We start from the raw sequence: 18,818 nt of genomic DNA on the forward strand, positions 1-18,818 counted from the left end.
CGTTTCTATCTGGAAAGGCTGTTGTGAGGCCAGCTCTGTCACAGCAGTGCCCATTGCCTGTCCCTGCCTGCGCTCACAGCACTGACACACAGCAGGACGGTGACCAAGCTGCCCGAGCACTCAGGCCTTGCACCAACACCAGGGATGAGAAGGAGAGTGTGGGAGTGGAACCAGAACAGCTCTGGAAGAACAAGCGCTGCTGCTCCCTGGCAGTGCTGCCATGATGGACTCTTTTCCCTCCTCCCATGCACACAGGAACTGTCCCTGCAATTCCATAAGACCTTGCAGGAAGGATATAGTGAAAAACAAGTCACTAAAGAACCCTTTATTCTTTTTAGAGACAAGGAGAGCACTGCTGCTCATTTAAGAGGAAAACAGTTATAAAAGAAAAGCCAGCAGTGAATTAGAAAGGGGTTGACAACATTATCACAATAAGAAAACAACCAACAACAACAGAAAATCCAGTTGACAGGCTGGGCTTGTAATTAGCTACATTAAAACTCCTGTATAGAAGAAGATGGCCAGTTTATTGCTTCAGAAAACAGAGGGATATGAGTTTGCACAGGGCATCCTTGAGCTCCTGGTTCCTCATGCTGTAGATGAGGGGGTTCACTGCTGGAGGCACCACCGAGTACAGAACAGACACCACCAGATCCAGGGATGGGGAGGAGATGGATGAGGGTTTCAGGTCAGCAAATATGCCAGTGCTGAGGAACAGAGAGACCACGGCCAGGTGAGGGAGGCAGGTGGAAAAGGCTTTGTGCCGTCCCTGCTCAGAGGGGATCCTCAGCACGGCCCTGAAGATCTGCACATAGGACACCACAATGAACACAAAACACACAAATCCTAAGCAGACACTGACCACAAGAAGCCCCATTTCCCTGAGGTAGGAGTGTGAGCAGGAGAGCTTGAGGATCTGGGGGATTTCACAGAAGAACTGGCCCAGGGCATTGCCCTTGCACAGGGGCAGTGAAAATGTATTGGCCGTGTGCAGCAGAGCATTGAGAAACCCAGTGGCCCAGGCAGCTGCTGCCATGTGGACACAAGCTCTGCTGCCCAGGAGGGTCCCGTAGTGCAGGGGTTTGCAGATGGCAACGTAGCGGTCCTACGACATGATGGTGAGGAGACAATACTCTGAACCAAGCAAGAAACAAAAAGAGAAGACCTGTGCAGCACATCCTGCATAGGAAATGACCCTGGAATCCCACAGAGAGTTGGCCATGGATTTGGGGACAATGGTAGAGATGCAGCCCAGGTCAAGGAGGGCGAGGTTGAGCAGGAAGAAGTACATGGGGGTGTGGAGGTGCTGGTCCCAGGCTATGGTGGTGATGATGAGGCCGTTGCCCAGGAGGGCAGCCAGGTAGATGCCCAGGAAGAGCCAGAAGTGCAAGAGCTGCAGCTCCCGTGTGTCTGTGAACGGCAGGAGGAGGAACTGGGTGATGGAGCTGCTGTTGGACATTTGCTACCTGTGGGCATGAGGACCTGTGCAAGGAGGAAAAGGCAGTGACAGGTTAGGGGAGACTTCTCTGAGGAAAATAAACATGCTGTTTCTGATGGAAAACGCCCTCCCTGATGGAGGGATGTTTCCGCTCATTCTCTCTTTCTACCAGCTGAGAAAAAACAGTTCATCACAGTTTAAAATGCAGCTTGGGCATCTGGTTTCCACGAACACAGCTCTGGGGCAAAACCCCCTGAGTTGGTGTCAGAACAAAAACTGGCCCACACTCCCACCCCAACCCCAGAGAGCAAGAGCAGCAGGGACAGGTGGAGAAACAGGGAAGAACACTGCAGTGCTACCAGAAAATAAAGCAAGGACAGAAAGGCAGACGGGCATGCTGTGGAACCTTCTCCTGACCCGGCTGTGCTGCTGCCACTCACATAATGACACTGTAGAGCAAGTACTTTTAGCACCTTTTTTGAGTACCACATTCCAGGAACCCTTCACCTGGAGGTCCAGCTGCTGAGGTGGAGACTCGTGACCTGGACCCCATGGCTTTGGGGCAGAGGGTCTGCTGGGGAGGAGAGGAGACCAGGGGTTGCACTGGGAAATGTGTCTACACTGCAGGGGATTGCAGGGGGGCCTGAATCCCCTCCCTGGCATATCTGGTCGATCTCCCTCTCCCTGCCCATGTCTGTGCTGCCTGCAGCTGTGTGTCTGTCCCTGGTCTGCTCCCTGTCAGTGTCACAGACCCCGTCCCACCCGCTGTGTGCTCAGCTCTGTCCTGCTCACACCTCCTGGCACTGCCCAGGGGCAGCTCTGTGTGTGCAGGGGCTCAGGAGCAGCTCAGACCAGTCCTGACGAGAACTGGGGTCTCAGTGTCTGCTCCAAAGAGAGAAATAAATCCCCATCTCCCACTGCACACCCAGACGAGCAAGAGTGAAAAACTGAAAGCACAGACTCCTTTCCTTGCAGCTGTTTCTCTCTCGATGTTGTTGTTCAGAAGGACCCTCTGCCATGTCTGTGGGGGGATCTGGAGCTCTGAGCAGCCCTGACCCACACAGCCCCCTTCAACCCCACAAGCTCCCTGCCTGCCCTGCCGGGGGTCGCTCCTTCCACCCACAGCTGCTGCGCTGGGATCTCCCGGGCAGGCTGAGCGCTGACCCTGGCAGGTGGCAGAGTCCCTGCCCGGCACAGCCCTGGGGTGCAGGGACCCTGCTCTGCAGGACAGCCCTGGGCACCCCTGGGTGCTCACCCGGCTTCACAGCTGTTCAACATGGCCTGACAAGAGCCCCGTCCTCACAGATCCCACAAGCTGTGCCTGTGCCAGTTTCAGGAGTTGCCTCCAGGAGCTACAGCTGCACTGCCCTGCACCCAGAGACTTACCATGGCGAGGGCTGCAAAGGTTTCTCCTCCAGTGAGCTCTCAGTCATCCTCCCAGTGCTGACCACCTTTAATCTCTCTCTGCCTTGCTCGTCTCCTGAGATCCCCAGGCAGAGCCCTCAGCCCTGCTGCGTGTGCAGAGGAGCTGCTCCTGGGCAGAGCTGTCTCTCTGCAGCGCTGCCGCTGCCATGAGCTCCCTGTGTCCCAGGAGCCCAGCCCAGCTCAGCAGAACAGGAGCAGCACAAGGCGCTTTAATGACCCCTCTGGTGGGTTTGGTGCTGAGTCCATGGACCTCAGACCCTGAGGGGAAGCTGAAGAAACTTCTCAAGAAGTCGAAGTCAAACTCAGATGGAAACTCCAAAGTTTCTTGTAATGTTAATTGGTCACACTGAGGGACACAACTGAGAAACTGTTCCCAGGATCTGGTTAGAGAAGAAAACTGGAGGCAATGATGACAGGTCAGGAAAAGCAAAGTAAAGGTCTCTCTGATGCTGCCTAAACCTGGATGTGTTTCACTAACCAAAGGCACAAGCCCTGACCCCCAACCCTGGGGAGTCAGATCCTGTTCCTCCCACGTTTCCCAGGGCCCTTCCTGGGACAGTGTGATGTGGGGCTGTGCAAGGCCAAGGGCAGGACTATGGTCCCACACCTCCCAGGTTCCTGGCTGGGGACAAGGAGGGTTTGGAGCTCATTGACAACATTTCCTGACACGGGTGACTGAGGAGTCAGTGGGGTGAGGTGCCCTGTGGGACTTCACACTTACAAACCAGAAAGAGTTGGTCAGGATGGAACAGTCAGGGATGGAAAGTGGAGCTGAGGCTCCTGGGAGATGAGAACAAGGCCAAGAGCAGGATTTCAGGAGAGCAAGCTTTGGCCTGCTGAGGGACCTGCTTGGGTCCTGTGGGATATGTCCTTGGTGTCTGCAGTGCTTTTCTCTCCCATTTCCTCCCTCCTCTCTCCCACCTGCTGTTTTTCAGCGTTTTTTACCCTTTCTCAAATACAATATCCCAGAGGTGCTGCCAGCATCACTGAGTGGGTCAGATTTGGCAAGAAGTGGGTCCATCTTGGAGCAGCTGAAATCGGCTCTGTCTGACATTGGTCAAACTCCTGTTGTCTTCCCAGAGAGGTGACAACTGTAGCACAGCCACACCTACCCCCAGTTCCAAGAGTTTGTCATGTAAACCCAATAGAGAGTGACAATGTGTTGGGTGTTACAAACTACATGATCATGTAGAAGAAATGGACAAGATCTTCTGTCAGCAACATGAGGAAGTCACCAGTCAATGAGCAGGTTCCTATGGGGAACTGTAATTGCTCTGACATTAACTGGCCTGGCAAAGTGGCAAGTGCCATCCGTCCAAAGGATCTTCGGCCAACTGCTTAACGTGTCTGCATTGTGGGCCAATGAGAGTGATGCTCAACTGGATCTGGAACTGGGAAACAAGGAATAGCTGGTGAGGGATGTGAACATCAGTGTCCACCTTGGCTGTTGTGACCAGGACACAGTGGGGTCCCAGGCACCAGAGGGGAGGGAGGAAGGCCAGCAGCAGAGCACAGGCTGGTGGGCTCCAGAGGAGAAGACTTGGACATACTGGGGGATGGTGGGCAAAGTGGTGACATGGAAGTAGGTCTGAAGGGTGAAGGAGCTCAGGAACTCTGATAATCCTTACAGGACATCCTGCTCCAAGCACAAGAATGATCTCTCCAAGTACTCATGGAAAGAAGCATTTAACTCATGAGGCTGCTGATCTGAACCGATGGAGCTGCAGGGCACAAAGGCAGCACACAGGAGGTGGAAGCAGGGAAAGCTAAAAAGGGGGAATTTAGAATCCTTGGCTATGGATGCAGAGAATATGCCAAAGCTGCCCTGGAATCGATACCTGCAGGAGAGGCTGAGGGCAGCAAGATGAGCTGACACAGCTTAACTTGCAGTGAAAGAATAGGCAGGGTGATCATGGGCCTGGTGCTGAACTTCATAAGAGTAGAATCACACAGGACTGAAGTTCTTCATGGCTTCTTTGCCTCCACCATCACCAGCAAGGTCTCCTGGGACTTTGTTCCTGAAGGCAGGAGTCTGGAGAACACCCAGCAGCGGATGGGGCTCAAGTCAGGGGTGACCTGAGCAAACTCAGACACCGTTACAGAACAGGAGATGGGTCACTTGACCAGCTCCTGAACACAAGTATCGCTGTGCTGTGGCACCTGAGATTGCCAGGGACACCCACCTCTTGGTCCAGAGGAGTGTGACTCCTCTTGAGGTGTCCTGGATTATCTCCTCATGCACATGGTGTTTTAGGCAACCCATTTTGTGACATATTCAGTCTTTATCAGGAGATGCTCCACACCAATATGAACTAGAGGCTGCTGATGCCACCTGTTATGGAAAGGGAGGGAAGGGCGAGCAGGGAAGGAAATAGAAGATATTTGGCTTTCTTGCTATTTATTTTAGAAATGCTCTCTGTTTGGCTATTCCTGAAATTTCTCTAATCATCCACACCAGACTCGAAGCCTTTAGAAAAATGATGCACAGAGCCTTGGCTTGTAAGAGCATTTTAGATGTTAATGAGCCCTCTGCTGCCGTGATCCTGAACTGCAGCTACTGAAACAATGAACAAACTTCTAATGAAGTGAAAGGCAGAAGCAAACCCCAAGTTTCTGAGGGTGTTTGGACCCCATGAAGGGCCATCACTGACACAGCTGTGAAGGAAACAACCAGTGCAGGTCCCTGTCCCTGGAGGCTGGTGAAGGAAAGACTTGGAGACACTGGTTCCAGGTGGTGAGGGCCATGTGGAGGTGGCTCTGGTGCCATGTCAGCCCTTGATGCTTGTTCATCACCAGAATGGCTGAGACCTGACCCGTGGGACCTGGTAGATCTTTCTCCAATGTTTTTCAAGGCTTTTCCTTTGGTCAGTGTGGGTGTTTTGTGTTTTGGGGTGGATTTTATGTTGAATGCTGTTGCTTTAACTGGTTGTGTTTTTATGATAATTTGTGCAGAAAGGGCAGTCACAGGACAGCACCCAATATGTCAAAACTGATGCCGAGTGAAACGCCGTAAAGCCCTGATGAGTTCCCCCTGTGTCTGTGTCTCTCCTGGAAGGAGTCTGTCCCGAGAAGGGGATCCAGCTCCTGCCACTCTCTGCAGAGGCACATGAGCAGTGTCCATCACCTGGGGACACAAAGGGTGACGTTTGCCAGACCAGCCTTCATCCCACCACCAAGAGCAGGGACAGCGCCCTGGGCCTCCTGGGCACAAGGACAGCCTCGGGGCCAGCAGCACCCTGAAGTCCTTCCTCCAAGGAGTGCTGGGTGCATGGGCAGTGGGTGGGGTGGGACACTGGGGGCCCATGTCACCTCCGTGTCACAATGCGACCACGGGGCAATGCTGATGTCACAATGCCCCGGGGCAGTATAAAAGGGAACAGCGTCCCGTGTCTGCTGCCAGAGCTGGCCTGGAGGCAGCCTGAAGACATCGGAGAGGAAGTCCTTGAGGAGCCGGTGGAATCCCTTGACAGGGGCTGAAGGAGGAAGAACTGGACGAGGCAGCTGGAGTTTCTCCGCTGCAAGGCCATCTCCCAGCAGGGCAACCTTCCAGGTTCATCTGATGGATGATCATCCTTTTCAGCTGGATAGCAGTAGCCAAATGAAGGGAATGCCTTCTTGAGGAGCACTGCAGAGCTCACCGTCCTGATGGAGTGGGGAGCTAGGGTCAGCAGTTGTAGGAAGTGGAATGCAGAGTGGTTTGAAGGGGGCCCGGTGCTCTCCCGGCCACCAGAAGGTACATGCGCCGTTGGCACAAGGTGATGGAGCGAATGGCTAAACTGGGCAAGGATCCAAGTGTTTGACAGGGATTTCCCCAGCATGTAGGGCTAGTGAAAGGAGGGGGAAGGAAAAGAGGGAGAGAGAAGAAGAGGGAGAGGGAGAGAGAGAGAGGGAAGAGGTGAAGCAAGAGGAGAAGAGAGAGAAGAGAGAAGAGAGAAGAGAGGAAGAGGAGGAAGAGGAAGAGGAGGAGAAGGAGCAAAAGGAGGAAGAGCAGGAGGAAGAGGAAGAGGGAGAGGGAGAGGGAGAGGGAGAGGAAGAAAGAAGAGGAGAGGAGAGGAGAGGAGAGGAGAGGAGAGGAGAGGAGAGGAGAGGAGAGGAGAGGAGAGGAGAGGAGAGGAGAGGAGAGGAGAGGAGAGGAGAGGAGAGGAGAGGAGAGGAGAGGAGAGGAGAGGAGAGGAGAGGAGAGGAGAGGAGATAGGAGAAGAGAAGAGAAGAGAAGAGAAGAGAAGAGAAGAGAAGAGAAGAGAAGAGAAGAGAAGAGAAGAGAAGAGAAGAGAAGAGAAGAGAAGAGAAGAGAAGAGAGAGAGAAGAGAAGAGAAGAGAAGAGAAGAGAAGAGAAGAGAAGAGAAGAGAAGAGAAGAGAAGAGAAGAGAAGAGAAGAGAAGAGAAGAGAAGAGAAGAGAAGAGAAGAAGAGAAGAGAGAGAAGACATCATCATCCTATCATTCTATCCTTCTATTATTCTGTGGTCTTCTGGGAGGCATGACCAGCCTGTGGGCCGAGGAGCCAGGTCTTGCTCAAATGCTCAGGGAACAGCCGATCGCCAGTGTTGGGGTCAGGAAGGAATTTTCCCCCGGGGCAGAGTGGCCCTGGTCCCCGGGGTTTTTTTGCCTTCCTCTGCAGCATTGAGCATGACCACCTGTCAGAGCTCCTCTGGGCCCTTTTGGCTCGGTTCATGCCCACTGCTCTTGCCCTCCAAGGCACCACTCGTGCCCTGGCTTTCTCGGGTTCTTTCTCCCAGGGCAAGTTTGCAGCAGGAGCCAGCTCTCCTCCTTCTCCTATTAAAATCTGTAATTTTAATCAAATAAATATAAATATTAAAAAATAATTTTAAAAATCTGTTTCCAGTTGTATCCTTTGTGTATGTGTCCCTGAAACTGTTTTTGGATCTAAAACCTCTCTGGCATTTCAGTCGAACAGTCCCATCTTTATTGGACTCCTTGTGAGCGTACAGAATAGAGCAACACAGCACAGCACAGCATGGTTGTGCTCAGTAGCTGTGCCTGGAGCACGATGAGCTCTGAGCCAGGCCTGAGGACTCCATCCAGGAGAGCCGCTCTCTGCAGGGCAGGGCCCAGGCCCGTCCAGGAGATGGGGCAGAGACAGGCACACACACCTACAACATGGCTCAGGCAGGCACCAGAGGTCCCAGGCTGAGCTGAGACACGGCCCCTGGGCCCCTGCAGGAGATGGTCCCCAGGGAGGCCGGTCCCAGCCACTGAGGCCTTTGAGCACCCCAAGACCCTGTAGACACGGATGGCTGGCAGCTTTGGAGACTGAGTCTTGGCCCAGATGGACCTTCTCTCTGATCAGGACTTTTGTTCTCAGATTCTTTTGGTTAGGTATGTTTTTTCCAAAGCAAAGATCTCAGGCATTACTAAACAGGAGAACAAGGAGAAAAAGAAATCCATGTCACACACCACTCACTATCCCATGTGTGTATGAGTTTTGACGCAAATGTCCAAAATGGCAGTAGCTTCCTTACTCTTTCAGTACTCCAAAGAGTATCTCTTAAAGGCTTTCCAGAAGTTCTGAACCTCTTCCCACCAATCAAGGTAGGCAAATAACTCCGAGAAAGGTGCAAGTCACACAGGAGGTGTGGAAGGTTTACCCTGCAGCTGAAGTGCATTTTGCATCCTCTGTACAGATGGCCAACTGTGGATCTTGGTTTGGGTAGAAAAGGAAACATGACTGCAGTAGCAGCAATGGACTCTTTTTGCTCATTTGGGAAGAGTCATCGTTTGCCTGGCTGTGCTTTGGGAATGGATTCAAAGCGAGTCTTATTTCCATGGCGGTCTGTTGGCACTGTCCAGCGCAGCCTATGGCTCTGGTCACACTGGGGATTTTCTCCACGCTGCAGTGGTTGAAACCATCCTGTTATCCCCTCAGAAAAGGCTTTGTGACCCTGGTCCTCCTCGCTGTGGGGCCTCATGGACATCAGCTCTGGTGCAGAGAGGGGACAGCTACCAGGGCTCTTCTCTTGGTTGCAGGGCTGGTTTCTGCCATGACTGGAGAGAAGAGCAGGAGCTTTGTCCTGGAGAGGCAAAGGGCAGAGAAGGCACCAGGGACAGCGAGCAGCTGTGCCCAGCACGTGGACACCAAGGGCAGGGACAGCCCCCTGGAACTCCTGGGCACCGGGACTGCCTTGGGGCCAGCACCTCAAAGGCTTCCTGCAAAGGGTGCTGGGTGGGGCTGTGGTGGGGGGGCTTTGCAGCTTCCCCCTGCTAGGGAAAGGAGGAGAAAGGGAAGAAGGGAAGTGAGGTATAGTTCAGCTGTAAGGGACCTAGAATGACCATCTAGTCCCACTGCATGACCAATTCAAGGCTGATCTAAAGTTAAAACAGGGTAGTAAGTGCATTGGCCAAATGCCTCTTGAATGCTGAGGCTTGGGGCATCAACCAGCTGTCACAGAATCACAGAATGGTTGGGCTTGAAAGGGACCTCTGGAGATCATCTAGCCCAACCCACCTGCTAAAGCAGGTTCGCCCAGAGCAGATGGCACAGGAAGGTGTCCAGGCGGGTTTTCAATGTCTCCAGAGGAGGACACTCCACAACCTCTCTGGACAGCCTGTTCCAGTGATCAGGCACCCTCACAGTAAAGAGGTTTTTCCTAATATTCAGATGGGACCTCCTATGCTGTGCCCGTTGCCCCTCATCCTATCGTTCAGAAGTCTGTTCCAGTATCTGACCACACTCTCAGTAGAGGGTCAAGTCTGAACTTCCTCTGACCCAGGTTTGCACCATTCACACATGTCCTGTCACTGGATACCAGGGACAAGAGACCAGCACTTCCCTATACACTTCCCTCCTCAGGAACTTTTAGAGGGCAATGAGCTTGCTCATCAGCTTCCTTCTCTCCAAACTAGAGAAATCCAGATTGCTCAGCCACTCCTCAGAGGACATGCCTTCCGGTCGGTCACCAGCTTTGTTGCTCTCTGGACACATTGGAATACTTCAACATCCTTGTCAAATCGTGGGGCCCAGAACTGCACACAGCACTCAAGGTGAGGCCACAGCAACTCTGAATACAGCAGGATAATCACCTCCTTTGAGCGGTTGGTTCTGCTCTGTCTGATGTACCCCAGGATGGGATTTGCACTCTTGGCTGCCAGGGCACACACTGCTGACTCTTGTTGAGCCTCCTGTCAACCAGCGCCCCAAGGCTCCTTTCTGCAGGGCTGCTCTCCAGCCAATCCTCTCCCCATTTAGACTTGTGCTTGGCATTACTTTATCCCAGGTGCTGAATCCGGCATGTGGACTTGTTAGATTTTATGCCGTTGATCATTGCCTAATGCTCCAATCTATCTAGATCGTTCTGCAAGGCTCCTTGTCCCTCAAGATAGTCATCAGCACCTCCGAGGATGGTATGATCAGAAAATTTGCTAATGGTGCATTAAATTCCTGCATCCCGATTATTGATAAAAATATTGGACAGACCTGGGCCTAGGACTGAGTCCTGAGGAACATCCCTGGTGGCTTCCCTGAATAATTTTTTCCTCATATCCAATCTAATCCTCTCCGTGTGCAACTTGAGGCCATTTCCTCTTGTCCTATCACTCGCTACTTGGGACAAGAGACCAACACCCTCCATGATAAAACCTCCTTTCAGGCAGCTGTAGAGAGTAATAAGGTCTCTCCTCAGCCTCCTGTTCTCAAGGCTGAACAGCCCCAGCTCCCTCAACCGCTCCTCGTCAGACTGGTGCTCCAGACCCTTCACCAGCCTTGTCACCCTCCTCTGAACTCTCTCCAGCACCTCAATGTCTTCCTTGTCATGAGGGGCCTAAAACTGACCCCAGGATTCAAGGTGCAGCCTCACCAGTGCCCAGTACAAAGGGATGATCACTTCTCCAGTCCTGCTAAAGCTCTGATTGAATCAAGGCTTGAACACCTTGGTGTGACCCAGTTGGTGACAGGCTGGACTGCAGACTCCTGAGGTCCCTTCAACCTCAGTCCTCTCATGATCCCATTGTGATGTTGGGCTCTGTTTCAGACTGGAGCAGAGCAGGCGATGATGGGGCAGGATCCACCTGTGCTGTAGGTGACCATCTAAACCAACATCTCAGCCAGTGAACCAGCCAACCCCTCAGTGTGACTCTCTCTGGGCAACGTGTGAGGAGTCCTGGGCAGGGAAGGTTCAGAGGGCATGGGGCGCTGTGCAAGACACAACATGATCTTGGCTTCATGCCTGCAGGCCCATCAGATGTCAGTTGATGTCAATGGATATTAAAATAAGAAGAACTGAAGACAAAGATCCAAAGCAAAGGAACGTGTCAACCTTCTTTTTCTTTCTTTGTTTGTTTCTTTGTTTCTTTGTTTCTTTGTTTCTTTGCTTCTTTGTTTCTTTCTTTGTTTCTTTGTTTGTTTGTTTCATTGTTTCTTTGTTTCTTTCTTTCTGTTTATTCATGTATGTATTTATGTATTTATTTATGCATTTAAGTATTTATTTACTTATTTACTTATTTACTTACTTATTTACATACTTATTTATTTACTTATTTATTTATTTAGTTAGTTACTTACTGATTTATTTATTTATTTACTAATTTACTTGTTTATTTATTTACTTACGTATTTATTTATTTATTTATTTATTTATTTATTTTAAAGTCTTTGTAGGGGAGTCTCTTTTCTTTGGAAAGGAAATAGCTTTCCAGAACTGCTCATGGATTTAGGACACAAATGTCTTCAGCTCCAGGGACACAAACACCTGGTGCCAGTGTAGATGCCCCGGGAACCCCTGCCCAGGCTCCACCTGCACTGCAAGGTGCTCTGGTCTCCCCAGGTCCTGTGTGAGAGATGCCAATCCCAGGCCAGCACCTCAGGTCCACTGGGGCCCTAAAATGGCCCTGGCTGTTTATGGTGAGACAGCTGATGACTGATGTCTGTCTGGAAGTGTACTAAGGATTGGAGAAGAAATATTGGTCTTCCCCTGTACTTCTATTACCAACACTCTATTATTTCATCTCCCTCGTCAATCAGGAGTTCCCACCTCTCCTGATTAAATGTCCCTGTCCAAGGACAACTTTCCAGCACTGTCTGGACGTTTGCCCTTCCCAGTGCTCTCAGGTTTCTCCTCCACTTGCTCTTTGGTCATTCAGTGGCCTCTCAGCTGTCTGGTTTCTGCTTTGAGCTTCAGGGAGTTACAAACTTGCCCCATTCTTCAGAGCTCTAATTAACATGGCAGTCAACACGTTCATTGTGTTTATTTCTATCCTCTCCTGTCTCTCTGTCTAAACCAGTTCTTGTGTGGGTGTCCCTTGTGGATGCTGGACCTCATCAGATCCACTTACACACACAGCTGAGGAAAGTGTTTTGCTGTTTATTAAACTGATGTAGGAAAAGTGATGCAATCTGTGGTGGCCAATGAGGGAACCGGCAGACTGGGGGTGGGGGTGAGGAGCCAGGTTGTCCATACAGTGTCCAGCCTCAAGGACTGTTCTCCTGCCTGTCCAGATGTCTTCAGGAGACCCTCGGGATCAATGTCCAGTGTAGAATGCTGCTGTCACTTCTTCTACACATTGAAAAATGACAGAAAACACCCTGGAAAGAAAAAACCCTCCTTTATGAAATCTTCTTTGAAATCTTCATCAGCAAGTGTCCCATTGAAACCTCTCCAGTTAGTTCTACAAGTCTGGAAGATTTGAAGAAAATTACAGGAAAAAACATCGCTCGTTAGGGCTTTCTGTGTTTTAATGAGCCCCGTGGCGTATTTGGTGCTGAGTCCATGAACCTCAGATACCAAGGACAGGCTGAAGAATCTGCTCAAGAAGTCCAAGTCAGAACAAACTCCAAAGTACCTTGAAGCATTAATGGCCCCACTGAGGGCTGTTACTGACAAAGCCTCCCCAGGGACTCGTTAGAGCAGATAATTGGAGGCAGTGATTGCATCAGGCAAAGGCAAAGTGCAGCAGCTCTGATGCTGAGAAAGCCCTTGGTTTGTCTGATGAAGGACAATGGCCAAGCCTTGAGCCCCTGCCCCTGGGAAGGGAGATCCTGTCCCTCACAGGTGGCTCAGGCTCTTCCTGGGGCTGTGGGGAGCGCGATGCCCAGTGCAGGACAATGGGGTGACAACCCTGGGGGTGCAAGTAGGCAATGGGATGCCATGGCCATGATAACCATGTGTCTCCTCTTAGGCCTGGCTGTCAGGGACATCAGCCATAGCCAAGGGGACAAAGACCTTGGCTCTTTCAGGGACATCCAGCCTCACTCTTGGCCATCTCCACCACAGTCCATCCTGCACTGTCCCAGGCCTGTGGCTGTTTCCCCACAGGCTGCAGACACCCCATGCGCTTCCCCACCTTGTTCTCAGCCCAGTGTGTCCCCACCTGTGCTGCTGTCTCTCCATCCTCACCAGCTGTTCTAGAAACACAAAATCATGGCTGATCCAGAGTCCCTCTGAATGACCACAGCACTCTGCTCAGAATGACATTTCTTGATCCTGAGCTCCACTCTGGACCTCCAGAGCTGCAGTGTCTGATGATTTTCCTTTCTCATGCTGTTTCCCAATACAAAAAAAAAAAAAAAAAAGTGCCATCATCTTGGAAAGTGATTTTCAAGAGTTCTAGAGCCACTACTATTCTTACCTGTCAATGTTCTACCCCAGCCAGCAACTAAGACCACAATAGCTGCTCACGTAGTCCCCCAACCTATTAAGTGCGATACAGAAGATAACTGAAGGGAAGGGAGAAACCTGTGGGTTCAGAAATAGCATAATTAGATAATAAAAATAGTATAGTATAATATACTACTACTATGTATATAATAAATTGAAATTAAAATAAAAAACTAAAATGAAATATAAAAAAATAAATTAAATTAAATTAAGAAAATACACTCTGTGCATTCCCTCATGTAACTCCAGTCACACAGAACAGCCAGTCCTGGAGAAGGGAGCACCTTGGTCCCAAACAACCAATCCCAGCAAGACAGAGCAAAACGGCCCAAGGGCCAACTGCAAAATGGCAGAACAACAAAAAACTCACTCAAAACTCCCAACAGAACGCAACTTCCAAACTAAACTAACCAAAGTACCTGGCAGATCTGAACTAACGAAAATAACCAGCCAGAAATGTCAGCTCCAGCTTTATACTGAGCATGACTCTAATTGTAGCTGTGGGAATATAAGGGAAGATTGGCAAGAAGGAGATTTGTAAATACACTTAAGTGATTGTACCCAGAGTTTAGAAAACACAAATCACACTAACTTAGGTTTAGCCTTGTGTGCTTCACAAGTTGAACCTCTGTCTTTATAGAACATAGACTTGTGAAATCTTAAAGGCACCTCCTCAAACATCCTTGAAATTCCTGTTCTACTCAATGACAGGAAGATGTGCCACGGGAGGGTCAGGTTGGACATGAGGGAGAGGTTCTTCCCCCAGAGGTGCTGGACACTGAACAGGCTCCCCAGGGAGGTGTCACAGCCCCAACCTGACAGTGTTCAAGAAGAGACTGGACAACGTCCTCAGACACATGGGGTGACCTGTGGGGTGTCCTGTGCAGGGACAGGAGTTGGACTCCATGATCCTTGTGGGTCCTTCCAACTCAGGACATTCTAAGATTCTATGAAATACTAGGTCAAAAGTCCATGTTTTCATTGTACAGATGAGATGTAAACACACGGCTCAGGGCTCTTCCTGGGACCGTGGGATGTGGGTGTGCAAGGCCCAGGGAAGGACAACATTGGTACAACTTCCAGCTTCCCCATGGGGCTGCAAGGAGGCACCGAGGCCCCAGTGCCATGAGGACAACATGTCTTGTCCTGGGCCTCAGTGGCAGAGACAACTGCCCTGACCAAGGGGACAGAGACCTGGGTTCTGTGGGTCCCTTCCAGCCTTACAGCGCCCTTTGCCATCTCCACCACAGGCTGTTCTACACGGTGCTACCCCTGCCCCTCTTTCCCTGCAGGCTGCAGACACCCATCTCGCTTCCCCACCTGCTCTCACCCCAGCATTTCTGCACCTTCACTGCTGTGTCTGCACCCTCACTGGCTGCTCTTTGGCACACAAACCATGGGCTGATCCAGCTCCCTCTGGGTCACCTCTTCCCCACAGCACTGCCCTTCCAGTGACATTTTTTCTTCCTGATAACCAGTCTCCACTTCCCCATCTGCACTTGGTGGCTTTGCTTTTTCTCTGCTGCTTTTTCCCACTACTTGAAAAAGCTTCACCACCTCAGAAACTGCCCATCAAGCAGAGATCCCAACCTGTTATTCTTCTAGTCGTCTTGCACTTGACCAGAGAGAAGTAACCTCACCATGATCTCCTAAATCCCATGAGTGCTGCTGGCCTTTCAGCTTCTCTGATACACATGACCATGTCCCTGCTGCTGTCCCACCATGTTCTCAGGTGGGATGGATGTGACAACCTGTCTCCAAGATCTCTTCCTGGGTAGGATCTGTCATACTTAGGCTGAGGTTCTTTCCCAGCCATGTCCCTGCTGCTGGGCTGTCACCTCCAGAGACAGAACTGGCCTCACTGTCCCCTTCACAGCCACATGATTCTGACTGGATTATGAGTGTCTGAGACACATGTAACCTCATAATACCACAACCATCCATTCCCCCTCCTTAGCACCCAGGACCTGACAAAGACAGAAGCACATTCCTATACCTGCCCCTCTTTCCCACAGGCTGTAGACACCCATCTCACTTCCCCGCCTTGTTCAAATTTGTCAAATATATTTCCTATTCACAATGTAAGTGAAAAGCACTCCTCACTGGAACTGCTTTTTTTTATGTTAACACCTTCTATATCTCTATACCTATTCTCTCTCCTGAAACCTCTCCAAGGCAAAAATTCTGTCAAACCACAGAATAACTCAGGTTTGCAGAGAGCCCTTGTCTCACTCATCTTGTCTCACTCTCCTGCTCAGGGTGAACCAGGTGAGGTTGCTCAAGGCCTCCACACAGGTTTGCATCATCCTCAAAGGCACTGAAAGTGCTCTCTGATACATCATAGAAGGGGAGAATAGAGATGTTCAACAGTGTTGTCCAAGTGCTGGTCACTGAGAGATGACACCAGTAACTGGCTGCATTGAGGACTTTGTACCACTGGTGATATTTGGGCTTGATGGTTCAGCCAACTTCCCACCCAGCATCCACTTCGTGAGCCCCATCAGCACCACTCTGGCCAGAAGAAGACCATGGCTGAGCCTTCCAAACACCCTGTACACAACATGCCTTTCCTTCCCCTGTCCATTTGGGTTCAGCAATCCCTTCCTTGTCCTTCACATTCCTGGAAATGGCTGCAGGAGGCTTGTCCCATCCCCTTCCCAGGGAGGGAGGTAGGGTGGCCAGACTGTTATTCTCCTCATTCCTGTTTGTGCTCTTCTTGAAGATGGGACTGAGTTCTGCATTTTTTAAGGACCCCAGAACCTCTCTGGTTTCTAGGGCACTTTTGAGAGCACAATGTGGAATCAAGGGCAAGGGTGATGTAGCAGACAAGAGCACTTGCAATGATCCTGTCCAAAGCAGCTGAGATGAATCTCACTGATCCAGGGGGGTTTGTTCCTGGAGTCACACACAGAAATGTCAGGGTTCTGTGAGGTGTCCACATCAGAGCTGGTCTCAGGACTCCTTATGCACCCAGGTATGCTCAGAGACAGAGTCTGTCCATTTTACACATAGAGGCAGGAGTCACAGTGTCCCTCTGGCCTCCTGTTGCCACTCCAAAGAGACAGGAGACACCTCAGCCCTGTGGTGTGTCACCTGCTCTGCATTCATCTGAGATGTCCCATGCCATGAGGAATGGACACGGAGACCTCAGATCAAGGTTGCATATCCCAGTGCTGCATTCAGGTCGCATCCCAATGTGATGTGACCTCAAGCCACTCTATGTGCCACGGACCTTCATGGACCCCAAGGAATAGTTGATGGTGTTTATGCTCGCTCACGTTCATGTCACCTCACGTACATGATGTGCGTGCTCGCATCTCATCTGTACAAAGCAAACAGGGACTGCTGAACTATTCATTGAGTGTCCATCCATGGAGGGAAGAACAACCCCTGTGGGTGAGAGGCCAGTGCTGTAAACGGTAGCTGTGAAGGGCCAGTCGATGATGACTGACCTGAGGCTCCTTCCATGGGGTGTCCAGTGCACAGGGGCACAGCCCAGCCCCTGCTCTGCTGGTCCTGCAGGTCTCTGGCAGGAGCCTGGCTGTGAGAGGACACTGCTGTGTGCCAGCCCTGCACACACACACTGTTCAGCTGTACAATGGTGTTTAATCTGTGGCGACTTTCTTGGGCATGTTCTAGAAGAACTGCCACACAGCAGGACGGTGACCAAGCTGCCAGAGCACTCAGGCCTTGCACCAACACCAGGGATGAGAAGGAGAGTGTGGGAGTGGAACCAGAACAGCTCTGGAAGAACAAGCGCTGCTGCTCCCTGGCAGGGCTGCCAGGATGGACTCTTTTCCCCTCCTCTCATGAACACAGGAACCATCCCTGGAGCTCTAAAAATGGGCTTGCAGGAAGAAAATAGTGATAAACAAGTCACTAAAGAGCCTTTTATTTTGTTTAAAGACAAGGAGAGCACAGCTTCTCATTTACACAGCCAACAGTTATAAAAGAAAATCCAACAGTGAATTAGAAAGGGGATGACAACATTATCACAATAAGAAAACAACTAATAAAATCAAAAAATCCAGATGACAGACTGGACCTGTAATTAGCTACATTAAAACGCCTATGTAGAACCAGATGGGCACTTTATTGCTTTACAAAACAATAAGATATGAGTTTCCTCAGGGCATCCTTGAGCTCCTGGTTCCTCATGCTGTAGATGAGGGGGTTCACTGCTGGAGGCACCACCGAGTACAGAACAGACACCACCATGTCCAGGGATGGGGAAGAAATGGAGGGGGGCTTCAGGTTGGCAAACACGCCAGTGCTGAGGAACAGGGAGACCACGGCCAGGTGAGGGAGGCAGGTGGAAAAGGCTTTGTGCCGTCCCTGCTCAGAGGGGATCCTCAGCACGGCCCTCAAGATCTGCACATAGGACACCACTATGAAAACAAAACACGTAAAACCTAAACAGGCACTGACCACAAGAAGCCCAAGTTCCCTGAGGTAGGAGTGTGAGCAGGAGAGCTTGAGGATCTGGGGGATTTCACAGAAGAACTGGCCCAGGGCATTGCCCTTGCACAGGGGCAGTGAAAATGTATTGGCCGTGTGCAGCAGAGCATTGAGAAACCCAGTGGCCCAGGCAGCTGCTGCCATGTGGACACAAGCTCTGCTGCCCAGGAGGGTCCCGTAGTGCAGGGGTTTGCAGATGGCAACGTAGCGGTCGTAGGACATGACGGTGAGAAGAAAATACTCTGAACCAAGCAAGAAACAAAAAGAGAAGACCTGTGCAGCACATCCTGCATAGGAAATGACCCTGGAATCCCAGAGAGAATTAGCCATGTATTTGGGGACAGTGGTGGAGATGGAGCCCAGGTCGAGGAGGGCGAGGTTGAGCAGGAAGAAGTACATGGGGGTGTGGAGGTGCTGGTCCCAGGCTATGGTGGTCATGATGAGGCCGTTGCCCAGGAGGGCAGCCAGGTAGATGCCCAGGAAGAGCCAGAAGTGCAAGAGCTGCAGCTCCCGTGTGTCTGTGAACGGCAGGAGGAGGAACTGGGTGATGGAGCTGCTGTTGGACATTGGCTGCCTGTGGGCATGAGGACCTGTCATAGGAGGAGAATATAGTGAAGGTTTAGATGAGACTTCTCTGGGAATAATCAAACCCATTTCCCACAGACCCTCCCACAAAGAGACACTTTTCTTTTTCCAGGAGAACGTCCTGGCTGAGCCCTCGTTGGTGCTTGATGAGTGTGCAATGAAGAGCAGGGTCTCTGCCCAGGGGCTCCTGAGGAGTCAGCCTGACCCTGCGTGATCGGGTGGGCAGGGGCCAGTCCTGGGGTTCAGCTTTGTCAGCTGGAACCGCTCCTGGTGCAGAAGGGACTGTCAGCATCTGTACCCCCAG

The 18,818-nt window shown here is 51.1% G+C and overlaps 1 protein-coding gene across 1 annotated transcript; it reads right to left on the bottom strand.

Moving 5' to 3' along the window:
• Positions 1–17,563: 17,563 nt before the first annotated feature.
• On the bottom strand, positions 17,564–18,115 carry LOC135577749 (olfactory receptor 14J1-like; the record flags this gene model as incomplete). Its single annotated transcript, XM_065047870.1, has 1 exon — positions 17,564–18,115. A coding segment is annotated over one exon (552 nt), but the record flags the coding sequence as incomplete, so codon positions are not given.
• Between the last annotated feature and the right edge of the window lie 703 nt (positions 18,116–18,818).

The sequence above is a fragment of the Columba livia genome, unplaced genomic scaffold, assembly GCF_036013475.1.
Source record: "Columba livia isolate bColLiv1 breed racing homer unplaced genomic scaffold, bColLiv1.pat.W.v2 Scaffold_135, whole genome shotgun sequence".
Classification (NCBI taxonomy): Eukaryota; Metazoa; Chordata; class Aves; order Columbiformes; family Columbidae; genus Columba; species Columba livia.